Here is a 26,979-nt window from a genome sequence, read left to right as displayed (position 1 = left end):
GCAGGATCTCCCTTAAATAGACAAATTGGCGCCAATGCATGTGGATGTGCGCATCGCTGCACATTGGCGCACAGAATTGCTCCTACGTGTCAGTCCATTGTTCTTACTAGCCTGAGCTTGTCCACATGTACACGAGCATTAGCAGATATGCATGGGAATGAGCATTAGATTCTCAGAACTGAGCATTAGCTATATTAGTTTCCTGATAGAATCTTTTTGTTGTTCTCCGCACAGCAAATTTATATGAAGGTAATAGTCTAAAAGGTAATATTACAACGGGAATTCAACAGGGGAGCGGTCTAGGTTTAAAGGCGTACAGCTCTGATAAAATCTGAGGTAACTTTTCTATAAACAGTCAGGGAAGTCTTCACCTGGGGTTCCAGATATGTTCCTGTAACATATTTTAAACAAACATTTTTGGAACATGTCTTTTTATTTGGTTGTGATTAACACCAGTTTGTAGACCGAATTTAGTTAGGTAACCATATTTTGATCTGAAAGGATTCAGTGCTTCCAACCAACAAGTGCATCCTGACGAGTCTGCTGTCACCAAGAAAAAGGAAAATATGAAGAAAACGGACCAAAATACTCAAAGAGCAGACCATTTACAAGGTTAGTAGGACACCCTGTAAGAACATATGTAGTTTGGTAGAGACATGTGGAATACCAACTGAGTGCTAATGAGGTGAAAGTAGTAGAAGAGTCAAAACTTCTGTTACGTTTTTAGTTCAATCTTATTTTATTGAGGTTTCATAACAAAATCAGAAGAAACATTGGAAATATTAATTTGTCCATGAACATCAAGCTACAATCCAAAACACAGTGAAGGGAGTATGGACCAGAATTTGTGGAGAGGTGATAAGACTAAGGCCTCTTGTGAAAACTGGAATAAAATGGTCCAGTGCAAAAGTTACAAATTACAAAATTAACTGCTATTTACAGATATCTCCATCCAGTCAGTTTATGGAATAAACTGAATCCCATCTGATAATAGAAGCAGAAACGTAGAAATTAAAAGGTCTAACAAAAGAATAGAATAGAAAGGGTAGAATGGGGGGGGAGGGTAAGCAAGGTAAAAAAAACCTATTGATTGCCATCTGTGAGAAGGAAGCAATCAGTAAATTGGAACCATATATGGACCATAGTATCTCCTCTAGATCACAGACCAACCTTTTGGAAGGGAATAAAACCTTGATGTCCTTCATAGAGCATAAACTGGCAGTTCAGTTCCTAAGAATTTACTGCATCTTTACTATTGAGTCTTGATATACATGATTGCATTGAATATTTAACATCACTTGTGTATTATTAAGAAGTATTCTGATATATTGAAGGACCCAATGAGACCTTGTTATAGGGTTCTTACCCTTATATAACACCTTGTTAAAGCAGTGAGCTACAACAAATCCAGTTGGTTATTTCTGGTGGCCACCATATATACATATATAAACACACAAGCAAATACATATATAAAGGGCCTATACAGTATATAATATATAATTGGTATAACTACTGGTGATCTGGTGTTGGGCAGATTGTTATATATATCTGTTATTTGTTTGTCCAGGGTAATGTGTTTTCTGTTTAGTTCAATAAAGGTACAATAGATGTTTTTACCAATTGAATGCCATCATTGAGTATGTTTCATACACTTTTTGCGATAATACTTTTTGAATAGTAGGGGTAAGATAGAGCCTATATTCATTTTTTTCTTTATAAGTTTGGAGAATATGCTAGTAAACGTGCCAGATTTAAAATAGTGTCCAATTCTAATGCCCATTCAGTTGTAGTTGGAGTCTGAGGGGATCTCCAGTGACAGGGAATGACAGCCCTAGTAGCCATCAAAAAATGACAGAGATACATCTTTTTTCTTCTCTGATGGATCCAAGTATCATGGATAAAAGAAGTATGGGGGGATAGGCGGGATTTGGGTAACTGTTACATTATGGTAAATGTTTAGTATAGCTTCCCAAAACCCTGTTATGAGGGGGCAAAGGGCCCAAATATAGGTCATGTTACTTACCAAACCTTGACACCTTCAACAAGCATAAGGTAGAGACAGGTATAAACAGTGAAGGATGTCTGGACATCTACTGTATACCAATTGGTGAGAATTTTGAAATTTTTTTCTTGGGCAGCGCTAGCAACAGAGTTTATGTGAGAGGATAAACGCTTTCTCCCAATCATTGGGGTCAAATGTAGTGTCTAGTTCTCTTTACACTATATATGTATAAGCTGGGAAATTTGTATAGGAGATAGAGAACAGTATTGAATAAATTTGGGAAACTAAGTGTGTAGGAGGGAATCATCAACAATAATTCCTCAAAGGAGGTGAGGCAAGATGTCATCCTTCATCTTTCAGGCATTGATTAGAAGAAGTAGGTGAGTTATTGGTTCAGGAACCAAAACTCTGAGCCATGCAAGTGAGCAGTAATAACAGAGGCAAGATGAAAGATGGCCTGAGGGAAATATTGCAAGCTGGCGGTGTGAGACTTTATTTCAGGGTCCAATTTTTGAACTATGCATAGAGCTAGGAAAAAAGAGGGTTTTACAAATAGAGGTGTCATTGTAACCACATAGGTGGAGATGTTCAAAGAAGTGATCAGCCTGTCCCATCTCATCCCATCCCAGGTATAAAGTCTGACTTAAACTTGAAATAGGTAAGAGCCTATGTCCTTATGCTTCTATGGTAAGGTCTGTGGGATAGCCCAAAAATCGCGTGGGATCAAATATTGTTTGACCTGAACCCACAACTTTAATGGAGTGCTATGGATATAGGTAGAGGAGCCTAACCAAGACCAATGCTTGGTAACACAATACAATGTCTGGGGTGCTTGATCCGCCTTTATCTTTAGGCAGGGACAGTACTTTAAGATTTAACCAAGGTCATCTTAAGAAGATAAGTTCTGTATTTTTTTAAGGAAGAAAGCAAGGACCCTGATTGGGACGGTTTAAAATAGATATAGAAATTTTGCAGTAATGTCCATCTTGAGAACATGTATTCTAAACCAGGAAAGTGCTTTCCTGTCATAGTTTTTGAGATCAGAAACAGTCTTGTGGAAGAGGGGTTCAATAATGAGGAAGAAAAGGCAGGAAAGATCTAATGGGTTATGGACCCCTAGGTATTTCAGAGATGTGGAGAAAATCCAGAACAGGAAATTGTTTTTAAGGAGCTGAATAGTCAAGTTAGGAAGAGAAACATTGAGGATTTCTGATTTGGAGAGGTTAAAGTGTTACTAAACTCACAACAGTAAAATCAGCCTGTATATGCAGTAAAGCATGCTTGTTATACTCGCTCTGTAACCTAAGGGGTTAATCCTCTGCATTGTGTAAAAAGGCTGTTTGATCCTGACTGCTCTCTTCCTCCCCTTGTTCAAGCGTCCACCTCTTATCTCCTGATAAGACAGACTGAACCGTAGGCATTTGGCACATGCTCAGTTTGGTGTGTATTGCAAGAGAGGTTTTTTTTGCTTGGGAGAATGCATGTGATCAGCACAGGGCGAATCAGCACTGGTCAGACAGAGGTCAGGGCTTTGCATCCTCCTAGAGCAGAAAGAAAACTCCTCCCACAAGCATTAGCTAGTGCTTGTCTGATAGACCACTGATAGAAGTCACAAGACTGCTCTAACTTCTGATGAGAAAAGGTATTTAGCAGTTTATATTTACTAAAATAATTGCATTTCCATGTTCTGTGTACTGTGGGAGACCAGATATACTGGATGCAGGGTCCTGGGTTTAGTAACATTTTAACTTTAAAGCTACTTAGTTAACCAAAGTTTTTAAATTCTTGAAGTATGGAGGGAATTGCTATGTGGGGTTTTTAATGTTGTCTGTGCTGGAGATAGCCTCCCTACTTCCTGTATTAGTCACACCCAGACAAGAAATGCGAGGGGGGGGGGGGGGTCAGGTACCACTGGAAGAAGATACATAGAGTTGTCTCTGTCTTCATTGGAGAGATATCCCTTCACTTCCTGTCTTTATGACACCCAATTGCCAGGGTTACTCTCCCTACTAAGGACACAGGTAGCAATAAAAACCTGACAGAGGTTTTCCCTTTCCCAGCTATATTGTAAAACAATGTTTTGCCTGGAAATGGACATTAAGGGTAAACTATATAAAAACACTTTCTGTTATATATTTATGTGTTCCTAACAAAACCATAAATTATTGATAAATCCCCCCATTACTTTAGCACCTAAGATAGGCATTTATACCTGTGCTCTAACTGTATATTCAGCTGTTTGACTAGAGTTACATTTCAATCCTACTTAGGTTTTCAGTTAAATTTCAGACTTACCTAGGTCTACAGAATCGGAATAAAAAAAACGTACTTCATGGCCATTGTTTCTGCATTTTCTCTCTATTCATATTTTCTTTCCAAAGCTCTTACGTCCAGTTTTTGGGCTGCCTCATGTGCTCCGGTGGCAGCTGATGGCCATATTTTTGCAATCAGTGCTAAAAAATTATACATGTAAGGTCAATTGAAGGGAAATACTGCATTTCCAAATGTTTTAAGAAGAACGTTTTGTCATACACAGATATTTTCCAGTGTATTGGAAATTACCTGCCTGTAGACCGATCATTTTATCTCCTATCATTTTAAATTAAATTCGTAAGAATGTAAAGTAAACTCATACATTGCATCTGTTTTGTGCAACTATTATTAAAGTTGGCATCATGACTGTTTGTTGCAGCACTCAGGTGTGCCAAAGGAAAGGCAAACTGCCCAGTTTCTCGGAAGTTGTCTTTTAAATCTGCTTCACCAGAGAGGAGAGACAAAAGTTCAGGTAGGTGCCATTCTTCATAGTCAATTGAGTTAGTTCAATATTTCATTTATAACCAAACAAAATCTGGTAATTATCTATTTTAAAAATACATACTGCGCTACTACATACACTGCAAAATGACACACATGAAAACCTTTGCCAGTTGCCATTTCAAGCCAGAAGAGGTTTATTGGACTGATGGACAGGCTGTGTGCTGGAATATTTCTGCCTCTCCCTCACTATACGATGTACATTTTTTTATATCTAAATTTCTGTTTCAGTAACCAAGAAAAGTGCTTAGGAAAGTGTAGCTGTTAAAAATTAGATAACTTGAGATAAAGTAACCTACTTTTTCTGTTGATGTCAAGATTAATCTTATGTTATAGTGTTGCTAAATTCACTCTTTGTGTTCAGACATTTTGAATTAATATCTGCAGTGCCTAGAGTTGCCATCTCCATGCAGCTCACTGCCATAGAGTCAGCCTTTACCAGACAATAAAACTGAATTTATAAAGAAAAGGCAATTGCTATATGATTGAGTTTTACATGTTGCACATTCCTTCAAATGTTTCAAAATTGTTACAAAATAGATAGGTTCTGTTAAAATATTAATTTTAGAGATCTGTAAAATAGATATCATAAACAGCAATAACATAAGGAGGGCTTGACTCATATTTAAAATGCATGAAATATCAAATTTAGGGATTTAATGGATTATATGAAAAATCGTCTTGTGTCCCAGTGGGACCGTCCCCTAAGATCATGGCCAGAGGAGGCATTTGTCATCACAATTCCAAGTGTCACAGGCTCTTTTTTGGTCATTAGTTTCTGTCAGAAGCGATGTCGGGACAGAGGCTTAGATAAGATAAATTGGAGTTCAGAGGTCAGAGTCACCATCCCACGGAGTTTGATGAATGGAAGCTGGTTTGAAAATATGCTGCCGTTAACGGAAAATTAATTTGCAGTTTACCTACAAAGTCACACTTTAAATGTAGTGGGACAGACGGTAGGGGTGGGAACTGCTGAAATCAGATTTTGTAACAAAAAAAATTTGGGGGGTACAAAGAATTAGACCATTTTAATGGGGTTCATTACAAAACGTAAGAAAAATGTACCTTTATTCAAGGAGGAGAGTTGTTAAGTCACTTGCATCCCTCAATTCTAGCATTCAGTGTGAGACCCATGAGCCTGAAATAGACACTGCAGCGACAAAGTGTTTGGTAACTAAGGGATGGGTTGCAATTTATATGTGTTAATTTCTCTGTGCATGTATAGAACCTTGTCCCCTATTGAGCAGGGGACACACTGTGGCCAATTTTATCTAAGGACTCAGGCATCACTCTGCCCTCCTCTTTTACATCTTTTTTTAGTGTTACTAAACTCATGACCCTGCATTCACTATATCTTGTCTCCCACAGTACACAGAACATGGAAATGCAATTATTTTAGTAAATATAAATTGCTAAATACTTTTTCTCATCAGCCATTAGAGCAGTCTTGTCACTTCTATCAATGTCCAGCAAAGCACTGGTTAAAGCTTGTAGGAGGAGTTTTCATTCTCCTGTGATTGTGCTATGAGGCTGCAAGACCCCTGACCCTCTGTCTGGACAGTGCTGATTCGCCCTCTGCTAATCACATGTACTCTCTCCCCCAAAAATAAACTCTCTAGCAAAACACACCAAACTAAGCATGTGCAGCATGTCCCTAAGGCTCTGTTCTATCAGAAGATTGATTGGGGACAGTAGAAGAAGGGGAGGATCAGAGAAGACGGTATCAAACATTATTATTATATTATTATACAGGATTTATATAGCGCCAACAGTTTGCTCAGCGCTTTACAATATAACGGGAGACAATACAGCAACAATACAGTTCAATACAAGAGGGATTTGAGGGCCCTGCTCCTTGGAGCTTACAACATATTACAGCTTACAACAAACATCCTCTTTATACAGTGCGAATGATTAACCCCTTAGATTCCACAGTATAACAAGCATGCTTTACTGCACATACAGACTGATTTTACTGTTGTGGGATTAGTAACACTTTAAGGTACTTATTGCTGTTAATCATTGAAGAGCTTCTTCTTTGAGGAAGTGGAAATAGTTTAAATTTTTCACCTAGAGCTTCAGTAACTGTAATGTCCGTTATGGTATAGATACATAGAGAAAAATCTCCAAAATGTATATGGCTTATTTCATTTGTTATGCCTTAATGTTGAGGATCGCTATGGCACATGCTTTGTTTTTTTACTATAAGGCTTCATTCATATTATATCCAGGTTATGACCTCAATGGAGCATCTGCTTGGAGGGAAGGACAGAAACTTGTCCAGCGGATTCTAGGACCTTCACCATTCAGTTTAAAGAAACGCAGAGTGTGTGAGAACCAAGAAATTCTTCAACATGGTAATTAATAACACTTTCTTGTGCCTAATAAAACATTTTCAGTTAGGTTCACTATTGAAAACAAGGCATTTTCAGGCAAACAGCAATACATAGTTGCAACACATCACATTAGAACTGTTTATCTTCCGAAAGATGTAAAATGTATCCTTTGCAGAACTTTGATTTTAGATTTGGATGTGGAGTGTGGAAGTGTTAAATCCTCTGTCAGGTTTTTATTGCTGTCTGTATTCCTACTGGGGAGATTACCTTTCCTCTTTGTGTATTTAGGTTTGTTGGCACCAGAACAGAAAGGGTTATTACAAACAGTAATATTTGAAAGGGGGTGTTAACCATTTTTTTTCTCTATCCAAAAAAAAAAAAAGAAAAGTTTTGCCTAGATATTTAGACATCATTTGATCCCCAACAGATTTCTTAAGTTTGCCCACTTGCAAAGAAATAAAGGGTCTATAATTTTATCATTGGTGTATTTTAAATGATAGAGACAGAATATCAACCAAAAGTCCAGAAAAAAAAACACATGATACAAATGTTATAAATTAAGTTGCTGTTCAGTGAGTAAAATAAGTATTTTATCCTCTACCAACCAACAGTAATTCTGGCTCCTACATACTGGCTCATGTGGTACACAAATTAGTCCTGTCAATTTAAGAAGGTGCTCCTAACGACAACTTGTTATGTGTATAAGAGACACCTGTCCAGAGAATGTTTTTCATGGGCACCACCCATGGGCAAGACCAAAGAGCTGTCAAAGTATGTCAGGAACAAGATTGTAGACCTGCACAAGGCTGGAATGGGCTACAAGACCATCATCAAGAAGCTTGGTGAGAAGGAGACAACTGTTGGAACGATTATTTGCAAATGGAAGAAATACAAAATAACCATCAATTGCCCTCAGTCTGGAGCTCCATGCAAGATTTCATCTTATTGGGTAAGGATGACCATGAGCCTAGAACTACATGGGAGGAGCTTGTGAATGATCTCAAGGCAATTGGAAGCACAGTCACCAAACAACCTATTGATAACAATATGCTGCCATGGATTGATATCCTGCAGCGCCTGCAAGGTCCCCTTTCTCAAGAAGGCACATGTACAGGCCCATCTAAAGTTTGCCAGTGAACATATAAATGATTCAGGGAAGGATTGGGAGCAAGTGCTGTTGTCAGATAAGACCAAAATTGAGCTCTTTGGCATTAACTCGACTTACCGTGTTTGGAGGAAGATAAATGCTGACTATGACTCTAAGAACACCATACCGACAGTCAAGCACGAAGGTGGAAACATACTTTGGGGCTGTTTCTCTGCTAAATGTACAGGCCAACTTTGCCGCATTGAGGGGCCATGTATTGTGAGATCTTGGATGAGAACCTTCTTCCCTCAGCCAGAGCACTGAGGATGAGTCATGAATGGGTCTTCCAGCATGACAATGACTGAAAACATTCCTCCAAGGCAAAAAAGCAGTGGCTCAAGAAGAAGCACATTAAGGTCATGGAGTGGCCTAGCTAGTCTCCAGACCTTAATCCTATAGAAAATTAACGGAGGGAGCTGAAATTTAGAGTTGCCAAGTGACAGCCAAGAAACCTTTAGGATTTAGAGAAGATCTGTAAAGAAGAGGGGACCAAAATCTCTCCTGAGATGTGTGCAAACCTGGTAAGCTACAAGAAACATCTTACCTCTGTGCTTGCCAACAAGTGTTTCACCACCAAGTACTAAGTCATGTTTTGCTTGGGGATCAAATACTTATTTTACTCACTGAACTGCAACTCAATTTATAACATTTGTATCATGTATTTTTTCTGGATGTTTGGTTGATAATCATGTTTACCATTTAAAATACACCTATGATAAATTTATAGACCCTTCATTTCTTTGTAACTGGGCAAACTTACAATATCTGCAGGGGATCAAATAATTATTTTCCACACTGTACTTGTGTTATCCTACCACCCGTATAAGTGTGACAATACTTTTCAGTGCCCTCTGTGCTTTAGACTGCACTTGTCTGTCATGTTCTTTGGACTGGCAGCACCCATCACCACCATGATGTTTTTCCTTCCTGTAAACCCCTCTAAATACCTCTCTACCCTCAACTTACAGAGCAGGTCCTCCAACTGTAAGCCCAATTTCAACACAGGGTATTATAATATTTCTGTTTTCTGTGGCCCAAGTTTTCACAATTAGTATGTTTCTTTTGCAGAAAATTGTAGGAGAAGATGCCAAAAAATTAGATGTCAAGACAGTTTAAAGGAAGAACACCTTTGGCATAAACAGGACAGCAACCAAAGCACATATATGCTTCAAGTTTTGAGGGATATCCAGGCTGGCAAAGAAGGACTGATGACTTCATGTAGAAGCTTGACAGAAGGCTTTGAGAGGGTGAAAGGTAAAAGTGTTTCCAGGGATATTTCTCCAAAAAGACCTCGATCCAGAACAGACAGCCATGATAATAAGGACTTCGGAAAGGAGAATATCCAAGGCGACGGAAGCGGGCATCAAAATAGCACCAAAACTCGCAGTTACAGTGTGCATGAAGTCCGAAACTTCATGAGGAAGAAGATTACAGAAAGACAAAAAGCAGAGCAGGAAAACCAGAAGAAGATGCTGAAAGCTCAGCAAAAAAAAAGGGAACAATTAAATAACATCCTGAGAAAGCAAAAAGAAGCTTTCCCACCAAAACGGGAATCTGCCAAGAACTTAGCTTACAAGAATAACATCAATACAAGAGCTTGTGTAAGTGACACCTAACATGTAGACAGAACTGCCAATCCGAGTGAAAATAACTTGTTAAAGCAACTCTATTACTCTTCAAAAAATGTAATAAAGTTCTTCCTGCTAGAAAGACAATATTTACCTTTCCCATTGCCAGTACTACCATACTTCAGTATTTTGAATGTTTGCTGAAGTTTGTAAGTTTGCTGAAGAATGTTCAGCATGTGATACTTCCAGGAATGTTAGATACTGGTGTCCCCTACTGCACTCTGTGGTTTCTTCTGCTGGCCCATACCTCTCAGCAGGATATAGTGACATAGAGGCCACCAGAAGGATCCACCAAGTACACCAGGTCCCCAGACCTGTGGAGAATGCTAAAGATCTTTCAGAAAGCTTTGCTTTTCAGTACAGCAGGGTTCAGTGATACAGGCTGCAGGACAAGTAAATATTAATTTTCTCTGCATCGATCCATTTTCTTGCTTTTTTTAAAAAAATAGCAATATCTTCACTGTAAAAAAAGATCCTTGTTATTAAATAATGTTGAGTTATTTATAGTGAAATTCCAGTTAAACAGCTTAAATACACAGTTTAAACACATAGTATATATAATCCATTACCGTTACCTGAAAAAATATTTGTAATTCTGTTCAGCCAGTCCTTCGATGTACATCTGTGTGGCACACCCCCTAAAGAGCCGATGGTGAATTTGGTCCTATTTCCCCCTTAGAGCACACACAGCCAGTATTTTCTCCTCCACTGGCTCCAAAGAACAGTCTAGGGGTTTCTTTTTGGGTTTTTATTGGGAACAATGAACCTGGATAGGGATAGGGAGCATGGGATACCCTAATAAACTGTAAAATATTAAAACTTGAGCACTCCTCAACTTATGGCTGCACTGTGCAAAACATGAAATGTCCCACAGGATCTCTATGCTGATGGTGACCTGTACTGCTTCCAGAATAAAAGCTACACACAGTCATTACTCTTCAGCACTGGGGTCATTTACTCACATAGCCACCGATCATTGGTTGTCTCCTGCTGATATCCACTAGGCTCTTCCCAGTAAAGGGAGATGTAGACTCACACCACCATAGGACAGCTAGACTCTTTCCCACCAGCTTCCTTCTGGCTCTATCTAGCTGAGATTCTCTGTATTCAACTTGATCCCCGGACTTCAGTTTTGGAATAGGCCCCCCAGCTAAGCCTTGGTGTCTTCCTAAAAGCTTCCTCCCAGACTTCTGCCTCAGGAGCAAAACCCCTTCACAGGGGTCTCCTCCAGCAGGACTGGACCCAGGCACAGTGAACCCTCATGCCCAGACCTATTTATAGGATCTCTCGTTATCTACTGGGCACACCTCCCCAGGGATTGGCCAGAGTTCCATAAATAATCAGGCTGCATGCTCTGTTCTTCCTCTTATATAAGTCTAGAATCCTCTAGAAGATGGGGAAATAACAGAGCAGCATCCTGTGAAAAACAGAGCAGCCCTAAACAATCAATCCATGCTCCACTTATTACAGTTGAGCCAGCTAAATTTACCTAGCAAACAACAAAAGAGAAAAATTCCCAGCCCAGCTGGCCAACCAGCTTATTACAGTGGAGCCAGCTAAATTTACCTAGCAAACAAACCAAAAGAGAAAAATTCCCAGCTCAGCTGGCCAACCAGCCTGCAAACAAACCAAATTAACCTGTCTAACAGAATGCGTTAAAAACGGGTTTAGCTGGCACACATTTGCAAATACATGCGTAAGCTACAGAGCCTTGTCACAGCACCCTGATATTCTGTAGTTCCTAACTCTACAAATTGTGAGAGCCCCCATAATAGAGGCACATGTATTTAATGGATAGACCAAGGGCAGGTGAACCTGAGGGAGCCCACCCCTCCTTAAAGGTATAGGAGCGCACTGGACACCCAGAATGTAGCACAATGGCAGCTAAGATGTCCAGTGCTCCCCCTCACCAACAATTCAACAGTACAAAGAATGGCCACTGCCCCAGTCTATAACTTGCCTTCACAGCAAAGAGCACATGGAAGGGCGTAAAATGTCAAACAACAAAAGAGAAAAATTTAATTTACCTAGCAGCCTACTCTATACTAGGAGGATGCTACATTTGTATGGTCCAATGAATGAAATCCATCTGTTCATTACTACATCTTCTTGTGTCACTTGACTGCTCACTGGACTCAGCTTAATGCTGAGGTACTCTCTATTCTCCATTCTTGTAAGCTTACTAAATAACTTTGCCTCTAGCTACCAGTGCCTGAAACATGTTGCTCACATCACTGCATACTGATTAGCTTCAAGTGCAGAAATTCCCAGTCTGATATCTGTTGCACAGGAGATTATGACTGAGACAATGATAGAATTTTTTAATTAATTTATTTTACAAAATATATACTGTATATGGACTAAAGGGTGTTTTATTTTTGTCTAGGATTCTACTGTTACAGAATATCTAAACCCAAGAATAAGAATGTAATATATTACAGCTTACTAGTCTTGGATGTAGTGGAAGCACTTGTTTTTCTTTTGAAGACTTCTTCTCTCTATTTTATATCTGATGATCCTACCTGTAACATGCTTCCTATTCTAGGGTACAATGTACTATATCTGAGGAGAAGTAGTATTGTCACACCAGGACAGAATGTGTTTTTAGAGTACAAAACACATCCCTTTTCATCTCCATAGCATGGTGGGAGGTGTCCAGTAGTCCACAGAGAGAACTGGAAACATTGCAAAATAATGAGAATGTATCGCAGAAGGTTATGAGCTCACAAGATTTCTGGTAGGGTCAACGGGTATTTTGCTGTACTTATCAAACAGATATAATACAATTCTATCAATGGTATAGTTAACAGGTACAAAGGTAGCAAATAAGAGAATGTCATTGTTACAGTACAGTTTACTCTAGCTTTGAAAGGCTGTAACATGTCACCTAACATTCCCTCACATTGGCTGCACATAAGGCTCCATGCACTCTGGGCATTTTAATAACACTGGTAACGTTAGCTGTGTAAAGTCACACATGAGTTTTTTCGCATTTGCGTCAGCCAAAAAACGCCCCTGTCGAAAAACGCTGATTACAGTCTATGTGTGCATGGATACATAGGATAACATGCTGGGGAGTTTAGTGGCTGAAAAAAAAATTGCCAATAGCCAAACACAGCAGTTGTAAAAACGGCCAGTGTGCATGAGGATTTAAGTCAATGAATTTGTGAGCTGACATTTTCCTTACCCATTTCTGTTGTATTAGATCCCATGTATCTATATGTCTAAATTTGCTTTTCAGGTGACATCAGAGGTGGATAATGTTAGAAGAGACCTGTCTGAGTGGTTACATGCAACCTCTTCTGACTTGCTTAAAGAAGACCATGGAGGCAGGTAAGGCTGATTGGATGTTAGATATAAGATGATTTAAGGCATGGGACTTGAGAGGCTATGTGCAGCTAAACCTACTAGACAAAGTGTGACATTGTATTAAAAATCCAAACCAAAGCTCAATAGGGGTAGCTAAACAACAATATTAAATACTCAAATCTCTTTTTTTACAATATACACGTGCATCATCCAACTGATGCAAGCTTACTCATTAAAGCTACTAGCAAGCAGGATCAGCTGCAAACCAGGTCTTTTAACAAGTAAAGACACTGTAGCATCAAATTTCATGTACTGTATCTCATCCTCCAAGGTATATGAACACGGAAAAATACAACACAGTGTCAGATGGAGCAAGTATTATTGCTCAAAGTTTGGAAATTCAATACCTTACATTATATAGTGAAGGTACAGTACATGAACATTAATGTTGTTGCAGCTCTACTTTTTAATAGACTTTGTTAATGCCAGGCACTTGCATTAGGTCTCTCGTAATGCATGTAGAACATCAATGTTGATTTTATTTAAGTTTTAGGCCTCATTCACACTGGTTTATTGTAAGCGCTGTGTCTCCTGACAGGAGAAAATCAGCCTTAAAAACTCACCTAACTTGCATTCTTTTTCAAACCAGTGTAAGCGAGTTTAGCAGTGTTTGGTGTTTGGCTGTTTTATTTGATTGGCCAGATTTTTAATTTATTCTGGCCACTGAAATTAATAAACACTGAACTGCTAAACATGTCTAGCGCTTAGACGTGTTTGGCATTGTTATTGCCAAAAGCTCTTGTCCTGAACGTGATTCCTCTGCATTCAGGAGAAGAAACTTTGGCTGTCTCTAATCTCTGCTGCTCCTAAACTCCTCTAAAAGCCTTTGTGTGCATGGACACACATACTTTTAGTGTGGTGCATTCCGAGGCTTAGGCAAAAAATCACCAAATGCCCCAAAGCCATCAGTTTAGGAGCAGCAGTGTGCATGAGGCCTTGGGATGATGCACATTTATTTAGTAATCAACAGATTTTAGACATCATTAACATTATTTTTGATACCGTGATAGCATGTGTGATTTCTGACCACAGATGAAGGGAGCACTGCTGCCATTTTGTAGATTGGCAGCATGCGTAATTAGACTTTTATGGTCAAATTTTGGAATCCCTGGCTTGCAGAATCACAGGCTCAGAATTATGTGTTTCTAGAACATTAGGTTGCTATCAGGAGTCACAACAATATACAATAGGCTAATCAAGCAATGCTAGGATAAAAAAAAATAAAGACTGCGTAGGTGGGGTTTGTCTTCTATAGGTATTTTAATAATAATAAAAAATGTTCCCTTTCGCTGGAGTGTACTGTACATTTAAATACCAATATTTACTGTATTATTTGAACCTCTTTCTTGTGTTTTTAATTAAAAGTGGAAAAACAAGGAAGCAGTTGACTGAAGAGCCCTGTAACAATGACTGTACGAGTATCCTTCAGCTTCAAGACTTGAGTGCTACTCCCTCTAACCACCACCAAGACCTTCAAGATGATGTCTACTCCAAGACAGGCCTCAAAACTGATAACTGTCCTGATGAACAATCCCCATACAGAGGCAGCCATGAGCGTGTACAAGCAATATGGGCAGCAGCCAAGGATCTGGGGAGAAGGGTAGAACTGGAAATTAACAGAATTGGTGCCATTCAGCCTAACAGCAATGTAACATTGGCTTGTTCGGTTACCTCACCACCCCGAGAAAGGTCAATAATAAGTAGTACATCTGAACAAACTGAGGCCAATAAACTGCTTAGAACAAAGAGTTCAAAGTTTATAGGAAGTAAAGACAGTATCTCTCCTTTGATATCTTCCAACATATACTCAGCACAGATATCTAGTTCTGCCAAGCAGAATGGGAAGATGAAGATAGATCAAGGTATTTAATGTGAATCCATAGTATACCATATGTATATATAAGTCTTTTCAAGATATGGTAATGTCTGTGTGCTGTTGGAATTCTTTATCTACATGCGGTTGATAGAAGTGGTAACCATATGGCATAGCTTTATCCAACTATAGAATAGCCATAGTGGAGACTGATTCCTCTTTTGAGTTGTAATAGATTTGTGAAATGATTACTTAAATAGGCCAGGGACAAGACAACACATGTAATTCCTATATTTGTTGTTTCCTTGAGATGCTCAGGTGTCCTCCCATAATTTAAAAATGTTTACTGTACTGTACTAGATTTTGCTCCCTCCGGTTTTAGTAAATCAACCCCTATGTTGGCACTATATATATATTTAGAAAAAAATGTAAAAATAGATGTTCTGTACAATATAAGACTGTGTTGATTGGAAATGGGTAGAACTGAAGCACTTCTTCAGTACTGGCTGTCATATGCCAAGACAAAAAGTGTGACATGGTGGGTGATTCACGGTTCTTTCCCAGGCCTCATGTTAGAGGGATGTTAGACCTTCCTTATATCAGGTATTATGAGATGTTTCTGTCATCTAACAAAGCAAAGACAGAAGCTCTCTGCTTACTGACTATATTAATACTATATACAGTGCTCTTTTCAGGTCACATAATGGAGAAGATAGCACAACCTATAAAGAGCCAATCAAAATTCAAGACCAAGAGGGTACAGAAAAGGTGCATAACATACCAAACTGCTAACAAAAGGTAAGCAACAACTTTTTAGAGCTTAAAATATCTGAACTGCTATCCTTCATAATTGCAAAATAATTGAATTATCAGGCATAGACTTGTCATGTGAACCCTTTGTTAGTGCTTGTTCACATTATAATACCAGTAGCAACACACGTCTGTACATTCTCACATGAACTGCTCTAATATTGAAAGGATCTCATTCTGTTGACCTCAGTGGACCATGCAGGCAGCTCATCCTACAGTGCCTTGAAAAAGTATTCATACCCGTTGAAATTCTCCACATTTTTTCATGTTACAATCAAAAACATAAATGTATTTTATTGGGATTTTATGTGATAGACCAACACAAAGTGGCACATAATTGTGAAGTGGAAGGAAAATGATAAATGGTTTTTAAAATGGTTTACAAATAAATATGTGAAAAGTGTGGCATGCATTTGTGTTCAGCCCCCCTGAGTCAATACTTTGTAGAAACACCTTTCGCTGCAATTACAGCCTCAAGTCTTTTTGGGTATGTCTCTACCAGTTTTGCATAGAGAGTGAAGTTTTTACCCATTCTTTGCAAAAATAGCTCAAGCTCTGTCAGATTGGATGGAGAGAGTCTGTGAACAGCAATTTTCAAGTCTTGGATTTAGGTCTGGACATTGACTGGACCATTCTAACACATGAATATGCTTTGATCTAAACCATTGTATTGTAGCTCTGGCTGTATGTTTAAGGTCGTTGCCCTGCTGGAAGGTGAACCTCTGCCCCAATCTCAAGTCCATTGCAGACTCTAACAGGTTTTCTTCTAAGATTGCCCTGTATTTGGCTCCATCCATCTTCCCATCAACTCTGACCAGCTTCCCTGCTGAATAAAAGCATTCCCACAACATGATGCTGTCACCACCATGTTTCACAGTGGGGATGGAGTGTTCAGGGTGATGTGCAGTGTTAGTTTTCCGCCACACATAGCGTTTTGCGTTTAGGCAAAAAAGTTCAATTTTTGTCTCATTTGACCAGAACACCTTCTTCCACATGTTTGCTGTGTCCCCATATGCCTAATCTCAAACTTCAAATGGGACTTGTTATGGATTTTTTCAACAATGGCTTTCTTATTGCCACTCTTCCATGAAGGCCAGATTTGTGGAGTGCATAACTAATAGTTGTCCTGTGGACAGATTCTCCCACCTGAGCCGTGGATCTCTGCAGCTTCTCCGGAGTTACCATGGGCCTCTTGGCTGCTTTTCTGACTAATGCTCTCCTTGCCCAGCCTGTCAGTTTAGGTGGACTGCCATGTCTTGGTAGGTTTGCAGTTGTGCCATACTCTTTCCATTTTCGGATGATGGATTGAACAGCGCTCTGTGAGATGTTCAAAGTTTGGGATAGTTTGTTATAACTTAATCCTGCTTTAAACTTCTCTAGAACTTTATCCCTGACCTGTCTGTTGGCCTTCATGATGCTGTTTGTTCACTAATTTTCTCTAACAAACCTCTGAGAGCTTCACAGAACAGCTGTATTTAAACTGAGATTAAATTATACACAGGTGGACTCTATTTACTAATTAGGTGTCTTCTGAACAATTGGTTCCACTACATTTTAGTTAGGGGTATCAGAGTAAAGTGGGCTGAATACAAATGCACACATTTGCACATATTTATTTGTAAACAATTTTGAAAACATTTATCATTTTCCTTCCACTTCACAATCATGTTCCACTTTGTGTTGGTCTATCACATAAAATACATCCATGTTTTTGGTTGTAATACATTAAATAAATGTGGAAAATTTAAAGGGGTATGAATACTTTTTCAAGGCACTGTATATACAGCATGTTCGTTTACTTCACAAAGCTGCACATATATGAGAAGGTCCTTCATTTGAAAACATTTTTAATTGTGTGCCAGGAAATCTTTTTTTTCAAAGTAATTTGATATTTGTCCACTAGAGAGTGCCATTACCAAACAATGGTATACATCTAAAGAAGAAAAAAGTGTGTGTGTGTGTATTCCACAAACACATAAAGATGCAGATTGTACAACCCTAGTGACTACCACAGGTAGCAATTATGTACACTTGCACATAATGGGAAGGTTCCCAACTCGGCAAACTTTCAAACAACTTAATCCACCCTTTTAGTGAGGAAACTGACACAAATGCCACTCTACATAGACCAAGATTTCTGTGCAATTAAAATTTAGAAAATGTGATAACTCATTTGTAAAGCTTTTGCCCAGCTTGCTCATACAATATATATTCTTCATACCTTAAAAAGAGCTACATAATGGCATTTAATAATACAATTTTATATATATATATATATATATATATATATATATATATGTATAAAATATAACATTGAAAAATCCAGCAACTTCAGGCATCCCTGTCCTTTTAATTACTGACCTACCCTGTGCAGTGGTAATGGAGATATGTCTGTGTTCTGGTCTGAAATTAATTCTGTTTCACCTCCAGCTGTGTCTATTTGTTCCATATTGGCATTATATGTCCATACTAAAAGTAAGCTATTTAGCAAGTAAAGAGGTTGACAATCTTCAAGGTAGAGTCAGAGAGGGATAACTTTGACAACAGTTGGCCAGATTGATCATGTTCTACAATATATGCAAAGTACAAATTCCCGTCTTTTAAGCAAGAGTTCGCTATAAATATATAAGGGCTAGCATGGGGTTATACCTCCTAAGTAAAAGCACAGGGATGCCGGAAGTTGCTGGATTATTCTTTAATGGAGCAATAAATTATGCTCTCTATGCACCTATAATTTTTTTTCCCTTGATCATGAAACATCTCAGTTTTTCAAAATCTGATTTTATTTGTCAAAGTACATTTAATTAAGTATCCAAAAAATCCATATAGATTTATCTAATGGTCATATAGACTTGCAGCATTCTGAGCAGATCTCGTTTTTTTGCCCTAGCTACATAATCCGCAGTCCCTACCAATCAAAGGGATTAAAATTGAACACTCACACCTTCTTGCTGTCTATTATGCTTAGTGTGGCAACAGATTGTTTTTGTGTGACCTTTGCAGCAAATATTTTAACATGCTTCTGAATATGATTGCAAGTCAGGGGAAAAGATTTCCTATATCTCAATTGAGATCTGTTAAAAAAAAAAAATGTAAAAAAAAAGCTCTGGCTTGTTTAAGTCCAGTGTCTGATTGCTTTCTTTACAATGCATTTGGATGTTTCTGCCAAGTTATTACATAAGCCTATAAAACTACTAGATTAACTTGACGGTTAAAAAAATACTGTATTTTTTTCAGCTAAAAAGTTTTTGGGTTTTATTGCATTCATTTTTAAAACACACACACACGTACATCGGTAACTGTAATACAAGACTAGTTGCTTGTTTTTAAAGTGTTAGTAAAACAACCCATTCAGCTTTAAATAGAAATAAAGCGCAGAACATTTCTGTATAGATATTTAAAATAAACATTCTAAGTATCTTTTTTTCAGCTACAGGCCTCTCTTTTCTTGCAGCCCTCCAGCTGGATTCCCACAAAGACCCTTCTTACTGAATGCAGCCCTCTTGCATTAGATCACTGAAGGGTTATCCAGCTTTTGCATTTTATTGGCTCGTTGCCCAAGCCAGCTCTCTTCTCCCCAGCAGCTTCATACCTTTGAGGAGCTCTGTTTGGGCAAAGGCCCAATTCAGAGGTCCCTCTCTTCCACATACAAATCTTTTTTGGCTTTCCATGCCACCTTGGACTCACCCTTTTTGGCAAAGTGGTAGAGAGACCTGTGCAGGGGTGGACTGACCATTTGGAAACTCAGGCACTGCCCGAGGGCCCGGGGTCAGTAGCGGGCCCTATGAGATGCCCCTGGTACCTTTTTCATAGGCTTTTTTTAGTTTGGGCAAGGACACAGGGGCCCCATGATCCCCTATTGCCCGGGGGCCCCATGAGTTGTCAGTCCGTTCCTGCCTGTGTGTTACTTTTACCAAACCCCAAAAGGAGCGTATACTTTTCTTCATACAGAAGTGCTCTCTCTGCAATAAGTATCAGGAGACTACCTACAAAATAGTCACGTACTTGTATAGAACTCCGTCTACACACCCCTGCTAAAATGTCAGGTTTCTGTGATGTAAAAAAATGAGAAAAAGATAAATCATTTCAGAACTTTTTCCACCTTTAATGTAACCTATAAACTGTACAACTCAGTTGAACAACAAACTGAAATAGTTAAGGTGGAGGGAAGTAAAAATAAAAAACTAAAATAATATGGTTGCATAAGTGTGTACATCCTTAAACTAATACTTTGTTGAAGCACCTTTTGATTTTATTACAGCACTCAGTCTTTTTGGGTATGAGTCTATCAGCATGGCACATCTTGGCTTGGCAATATTTGCCCACTCTTCCTTGCAAAAACACTCCAAATCTGTCAGATTGCGAGGGTATATCCTGTGGACAAATAAATATATAACCTCCTCCACTTCAAACCCCTCAAAAAGTCATACTTTCTCCCTAGATTGCAATAATCATATAATATAACCTTTTTGTGATATAATAATAATACAATTAAACCCTAAAGTGTCATATACAATCTCAAAACTTGGACTTTTCTTTTTCTTTTTTGGACAATTTTGTTTTGGGATTTTTGAGATTGTATATGACACTTTAGGGTTTAATTGTATTATTATTATATCACAAAAAGGTTATATTATATGATATCCTGTGCACAGCCCTCTTCAGATCAACCCACACATTTTGATCGGATTCAGGTCTGGGCTCTGGCTGGGCCATTCCAAAACTTTGATCTTCATCTACATTCCTTTGTTGATTTGGATGTATGCTTTGGGTCGTTGTCGTGCTGAAAGATGAAGTTCCTCTGCATGTTCAGCTGTCTAGCAGAAGCCTGAAGGTTTTGTGCCACTATTGACTGGTATTTGGAACTGTTCATAATTCCCTCTACTTTTACTTAGGCCCCAGTTCCAGCTGAAGAAAAACAGCCCCAAAGCATGATGTTGCCACCACCATGCTTCACTGTGGGTATGGTGTTCTTTTGGTGATGTGCAGTTTTGTTTTTGCACCAAACATATCTTTTGGAATTATGGCCAAAAAGGTCCGTCTTGGTTTCATCAGACCATAACACATTTTCCCACATGCTTTTGGGAGACTTCAATTGTGTTTTTGCAAAATTTAGTTGGGCTTGGACGTTTTTCTTCATAAGAAAAGGCTTCCGTCTTGCCACTCTACCCCATAGCCCAGACATATGAAGAATATGGAAGATTGTTGTCACATGTACCACACAGCCAGAACTTGCCAGATATTCCTGCAGCTCCATTAATGCTGCTGTAGGCCTCTTGGCATCCTCCCAGAGCAGTTTTCTTCTCATCTTTTCATCAATTTTGGAGGGATGTCTAGTTCTTGGTAATATTACTGTTGCAATCTTGATGACTACTTGATGATGACTGTCTTCACTGTGTTCCATGGTATATCTAATGCTTTGGAAATTATTCTGTACCCTTCTCCTGACTGATACCTTTTAACAATGAGATCCTTCTGATGCTTTGGAAGCTCTCTGCGGACCATGGCTTTTGCTGTAGCATGTGACTAAGAAAATGTCAGGAACTTTATTTGGGGTTAATCAGAGGCACTTTAAATCATGGCAGGTGTGTACTGACTCCTATTTAACATGATTTTGAATGTGATTGCTTAATTCTGAACACAGCTACATCCCCAGTTATAAGAGGGTATGCACACTTATGCAACCACATTATTTTAGTTTTTTATGTTTACTCCTCTCCCCCCCTAAAAGATTTCAGTTTGTTTTTTAATTGTACAGTTTATAGGTAACATTAAAGGTGGAAAAGGTTCTGAAATCATTTATCTTTGTCTCATTTTTTTACAGCACAGAAACCTGACATTTTAAAAGGGGTGTGTAGACTTTTTATAACCACTGTATATCCTAATCAGCCAGATTGCTGTTGACACTGTGGCGTGCACATTTGCACCATCTTACATTGATGGAATGCCCTAAGCTCCAAACTTTTTGGCAGCCAGTTCTTCAACTAATACACAAATTTACATACATTGCGAGTGTGAAAGAGGGCCTAGTTGATGGAGAGTGTGATGAGGCTGAATTATTATGGGTGGAACTGCACATGGGGGTGCGTACTACAAAGGTAATCATTGGAGTTTGTTATAAGCCTCCCAGTGTTAATGAGGAGGTGGAAACTCAGCTCCTTGCACAGATCAAAAGGGCTGCAAGGGCTGGGACAGTGATAATGATGGGGGATTAAACTACCCGGAAATTGATTGGAGTAATGGTACTGCAGGAACAGTTAAAGGGAAAACATTTGTAAACCTACTACAGGACAATTTTATGGTACAGTTCATAGAGGCCCCAACTAGGAATGATGCTCTGCTGGACCTGATAATCTCAAACCATGCAGAGCTTATTACGAATGTCCATATAAAAGAACATCTGGATAGCAGTGACCATAACATGATTTCATTTATTGTTAGCTGTAAAGCACATACGGGAAAAATAAAACCGCTCAGTTTCAAGAGAGCTAATTTTCCAAGGCTGAGAGCTGCTCTCCAAGACTTAGACTGGGAGGGAATATTGGCATCAATGAACACAACACAGAAATGGGAGTTCTTCAAACAGACTGTATGTGAACACACTGCAAAATATATTCTCATGGGCAACAAGTTTAAAAGGCTAAAAATCACACCTATGTGGCTTACGGCCAAAGTTAAAAAGGCTATAAATAATAAGAAAAGAGCTTTTATTCAATATAAAAATGAAGGAACACTATCAGCGTTTAAACAATACACAGAATATAACAGAATATGCAAAAAAGGAAATAAAGGCAGCAAAAATTGAAAACAAACAACAGATTGTAAAAGATAGCAGGACCAACCTCAAAAAATTCTTCAAATATATTAACAGTAAAAAGGTCCGGTCTGAGCATGTAGGCCCTTTACAGAATCATCTAGAGGGGGTGACTGGGGACAAAGAGAAGGCAAATTTATTAATTACCTTCTTTAGCACTGTGTATACAAAGGAGCATGGGGGAACTCTTGTCCATAATGGGCATGGTATTGACACAGCTCCAGACGATCCACTAAACTGATAAGTGGCACGGAGGAGCTCAGCTATGAGGAAAGATTAGAGGAACTGAATTTATTCTCTCTTGAGAAGAGGAGATTAAGGGGAGATATGATCAACATGTATAAATACATCAGTGGTTCATATAGTGAACTCGGTGTAGAGCTATTTACCCTGAGGTCATCACAGAGAACAAGGGGGCACTCTTTACATCTGGAGGAAAAGAAATGTAATCTCCAAACACAGAAAGGTTTCTTCACAGTGAGAGCTGTGAAAATGTGGAATAGACTCCCTCAAGAGTTGGTTCTGGCCAGCAAAGTGGATTGCTTCAAAAAAGGCCTGAATTATTTCCTAGATACACAGAATACAACTGGATACTAACATTTATAGGTAAAGTTGATCCAGGGAATATCCGATTGCCTCTCGGGGGATCAGGAAGGAATTTTTTTTCCCAGCAGGAGCAAATTGGATCATGCTTTGCTGGGGTTTTTTTTGCCTTCCTCTGGATCAACTGTGGGTATAGGATTATAACTTTTTTTTTTCTATGGTTATTTTCAGCCAGACTAACTATGTAACATTTCCCTACAAGATGATCTAGCTACAGTTCTACTCAACCTTACCCCTTCAACCAGGAAATGGGATGCACGCGGCGTGCATTCCGTGCCAGTGGAAGCAGCAGCCCAATGTCTTGCAAGGGTGGATGACATTGAATGGATAGAAGATCTGACCTGCGATAAGTTAGAGGAACATAAAACCAGATGGTTTTACTGGGATCTTTCCTGCTTCTCCAATTAATTCCTCCAAAACGTGTAACTTTCAACACTTACCTGCAATCTGCACTGCTTGAGGTTTCCTGCATCTTGGGGGTGACCCCCCCCCTTACACACACACACACACACACACACACACACACAGACACTCAGCTCCCCTTCCCTGGCTTTTTTTCTTCCCCTCTCCTCTCCTTTCTTTTCTGTGTGCACAAACCTCAGTTGGACACCCCGCATCAGACTTCTCCCTCTTGACATCATAATTTTTACTTTATTACTTCATAGTTAGCTCTTGTATGACCTTCTCCGATGGTTATTTCAACCTATGTAACATGTATTGTTATAAATACTGCTATGTGTCTCCTTCTCTCATTCCCCGGATTGGTATAGCTGTCTCTCAGTTTTTCCTAAAGCAATTTCTATTACTTGCATGTTTTGTAAAGTTACCATTTCATTATCCCTGTAACATACCTTTTTAAATAAAAAAAAAACACCTTTTTTCCCTTTTATGTAAGTGATCACATTCTCTCTGTTCTGAGCTGCATAAGAGCTACGGGAGGAGAAACAGCAGTACACTGATCTTCCCAGTGAAAGGCTCTGTGTGTGTTGGGGTGGGGGATATGAGGACAATTCTGATCGTTGGAGGAGAGCACATTGAGTTCCCAGTACGCAGCATATTAGGAAAGCAGAGGGACTGGCAGGAGCATTAAAGATTTCACAGAAAGCAGGCAATACAAAGAGTACAGGATACTTTTTCATACAAGTACATGGTACAGCAGGCACATATCAGGAATATGAAATGTTGGGTTTACATGTGCTTTAATAAAGGAAATGTTCAGAGGGGATCTGCCACTCAGAAAAGAGTGCTTAGACATGCAGCAGACATTTTTGATTTGCTGCTGCAGATTACTCAATAGTGTCATCATGAATTTAAAAATAAATCAGATTTCCTTCATTAATTCAGTTTGCTCTATAATTCTGTAATAAAGCTTCATAAAATAGCGATTGGTAAATTGAAACTGTATGGTTATCAAGACTTTTCTACAGCTCTCGTCCCTCCTCTAAGCACATTGCATTATATTGATCTGTTTATTTTTGCCCAGCAAAAAAAAAGTGTTTTCCGATACTTGGCCACGACCATGACACATGAACGTTATTTGCCTCTAAACATATGGCTGGTGTAGGGCGCCACATGAATTGATTATTTGAATAATATAAGCACACAGTCAAATCTCTTCTGATCCTCCTTTTTCTTATGCGGATTAGGATGGTTTAACCTGTGCCATGACGAAGATTAATTCAAAGTAATTGTTTTCCCTTGCCACTGTATAAATATGATTGCTACAGAATCTGTCAGTAAGATTTATGATTAAGTAATTGCCTGTGGACTCCCGTCTTTCTCTACTGTCCCCAAATATGTAGATTGCATGTGTTGTGTACCCCCTTCCACAAGAAAAAAAAACAGATTTGTCTAATTTTCTCTCTCTTTCTTGCTCATATTTTGAACTTAAAATGAAAACACATATTACATCTTATGATGCTATGAACAAATTACTTGTACATTGAGTTCTGTCTGATAGAAAAAAAAAAAAAAGATTCAGGCTTTAAAAAAAAAAAAAAAAATCTCTTTTTCATGGAAAGTAACAAAATTACAAACCATCAGGCATCAATGAGGTAACTCAAAAATATCAATTAGCATGCTGTAAAAATATGAGAAATTGCTGAAACTAGCTGGCAGTTCAACAAATCAGTCCTTTTTCCTGAGCAAGTATTAATGTGAAGAACCAAGAAAAAACTCAATTGGTAAGAACAACCCTCTGTGTATACTTTAGATGCGCACAGAAAATTTCCAATATCTATTGTATTGAGCTAAATTTGTTCAAGAATGAGAGAAAGAAAAACCAAAAAGAATTAACTCCAGAAGTAATTAACACCAAAAGATAGTCCTACATAAATCAATGATAATAATGTAATCAGCATGTCCATCTATAATCAAACATAATGGTGGGTTTTCAGAGTTTGACTTTCATTTTATGCTTTTGCTCTATAATCTTTATAAATGAGAAGTATTAAATATGCCACTGTTTTGTTATTACAATATTTTGTATGTATCAACAGTGCACAGAAAAGATCAGAATCACTTAGCCCAAAAATCACTCCAGGAGAGGCAGATGGAGCAAAAATTAGATCACCAACATACAATGGTATGCAAATGTAAATTAGAATTAAATGTTGCTAATTTTTTCTTAAAAGCTAAGAATGTTTCAGATAAACAGATACAACTTATGTAGGAGGATTTTTCTTTTTTAATGTTTGTGTATCACCTGAGGTCATTTACTGCACTTGCTATAAAGGGTTTACAAACACTTCAATGCTCATTTTAAAAGGAAATTTAAATGTTTTGCTAAACATGACCATTTCATCAACAACACATGCAGAATTATATAGCTAAAATAGCCAAACAAGACATAGATTATGTTAATTATGTGAATGTTTGCCATTTGCCTTTCTGAGTATTTGAGCATATTAAATTGTGGCATCTGGTAAGCTTGGATGGTTATACTTTGCCCAATGAGGAGTTATTCATGTTTCCTTGCATGCTCCCCTTTCTCTAATCATATTTTGCTGCTTGAGGCAAATGGCCTGGCACCCTTCTGCTATTTAAGGAAATAAGCCCTTGAGTAGCACAGTGGAAGCTGTGTGCATGCCCAAGTTGGATGATCATAGATGCACATTGCAGTAGCAAGAGAAAACAAAAAAAAGGAGCATTGGAGTGCTGTAACCCACAGCAACCAATTTACACTCAGCATCTATCAGCTTGGAGAAGACTTGGTCATAAAAACTGATTTTTGATTTTCTCCATTACTGTGCACTACTGTCCTTTGCATGTTAGCAATAAAAATAAGCCCTTCCACGTTCAAGCTTGGGAAAAATAAATCTGCATTATGAAGCATTTATTTCTGGAAAGCTGCTAATTGCACACACCAGTTATCCCGTTTATTAACTATAAAGTAATTTGCAAGCTGTTTACCAGCATTTTGTTCTGCATTAGGGGTAAGATTGCTTAGCATCCCTGTTTTGACTTAATCTCAAGAGCAGGGTTACAATATGATTTGTGCTCATTCAGTAAGTAGGCAATGCTGTAAGCTGATTACTGACTTTTGGCCTTACTGCGGCTGCAAAAAAAATTAATCTCTAATCCTCAATTTATTCAACTGGAAGAATAGTAAATAAATTTAGCAAATGGTTAATAAACAAGGAGT

The 26,979-nt window shown here is 38.5% G+C and overlaps 1 protein-coding gene across 1 annotated transcript in view; it reads left to right on the top strand.

Moving 5' to 3' along the window:
- CCDC187 (coiled-coil domain containing 187) overlaps positions 1 to 26,979 on the top strand; it is a 141,798-nt gene that overhangs the window by 47,905 nt on the left and 66,914 nt on the right. Inside the window, 8 exon segments of the mRNA XM_089677075.1 lie at positions 502 to 612; positions 4,695 to 4,787; positions 7,048 to 7,173; positions 9,368 to 9,900; positions 13,169 to 13,260; positions 14,662 to 15,158; positions 15,805 to 15,907; positions 25,835 to 25,920. Of these exon segments, the coding sequence (XP_089533201.1) occupies positions 502 to 612; positions 4,695 to 4,787; positions 7,048 to 7,173; positions 9,368 to 9,900; positions 13,169 to 13,260; positions 14,662 to 15,158; positions 15,805 to 15,907; positions 25,835 to 25,920 (1,641 nt within the window).

The sequence above is a fragment of the Staurois parvus genome, unplaced genomic scaffold (genome assembly GCF_062004578.1).
Source record: "Staurois parvus isolate SC_StPar_1 unplaced genomic scaffold, SC_StPar_1.0 ptg000176l, whole genome shotgun sequence".
Lineage (NCBI taxonomy): Eukaryota > Metazoa > Chordata > Amphibia > Anura > Ranidae > Staurois > Staurois parvus.
The sequence above is the reverse complement of the archived record's forward strand: the minus strand, read 5'-3'. Positions and strand labels throughout refer to the sequence as shown.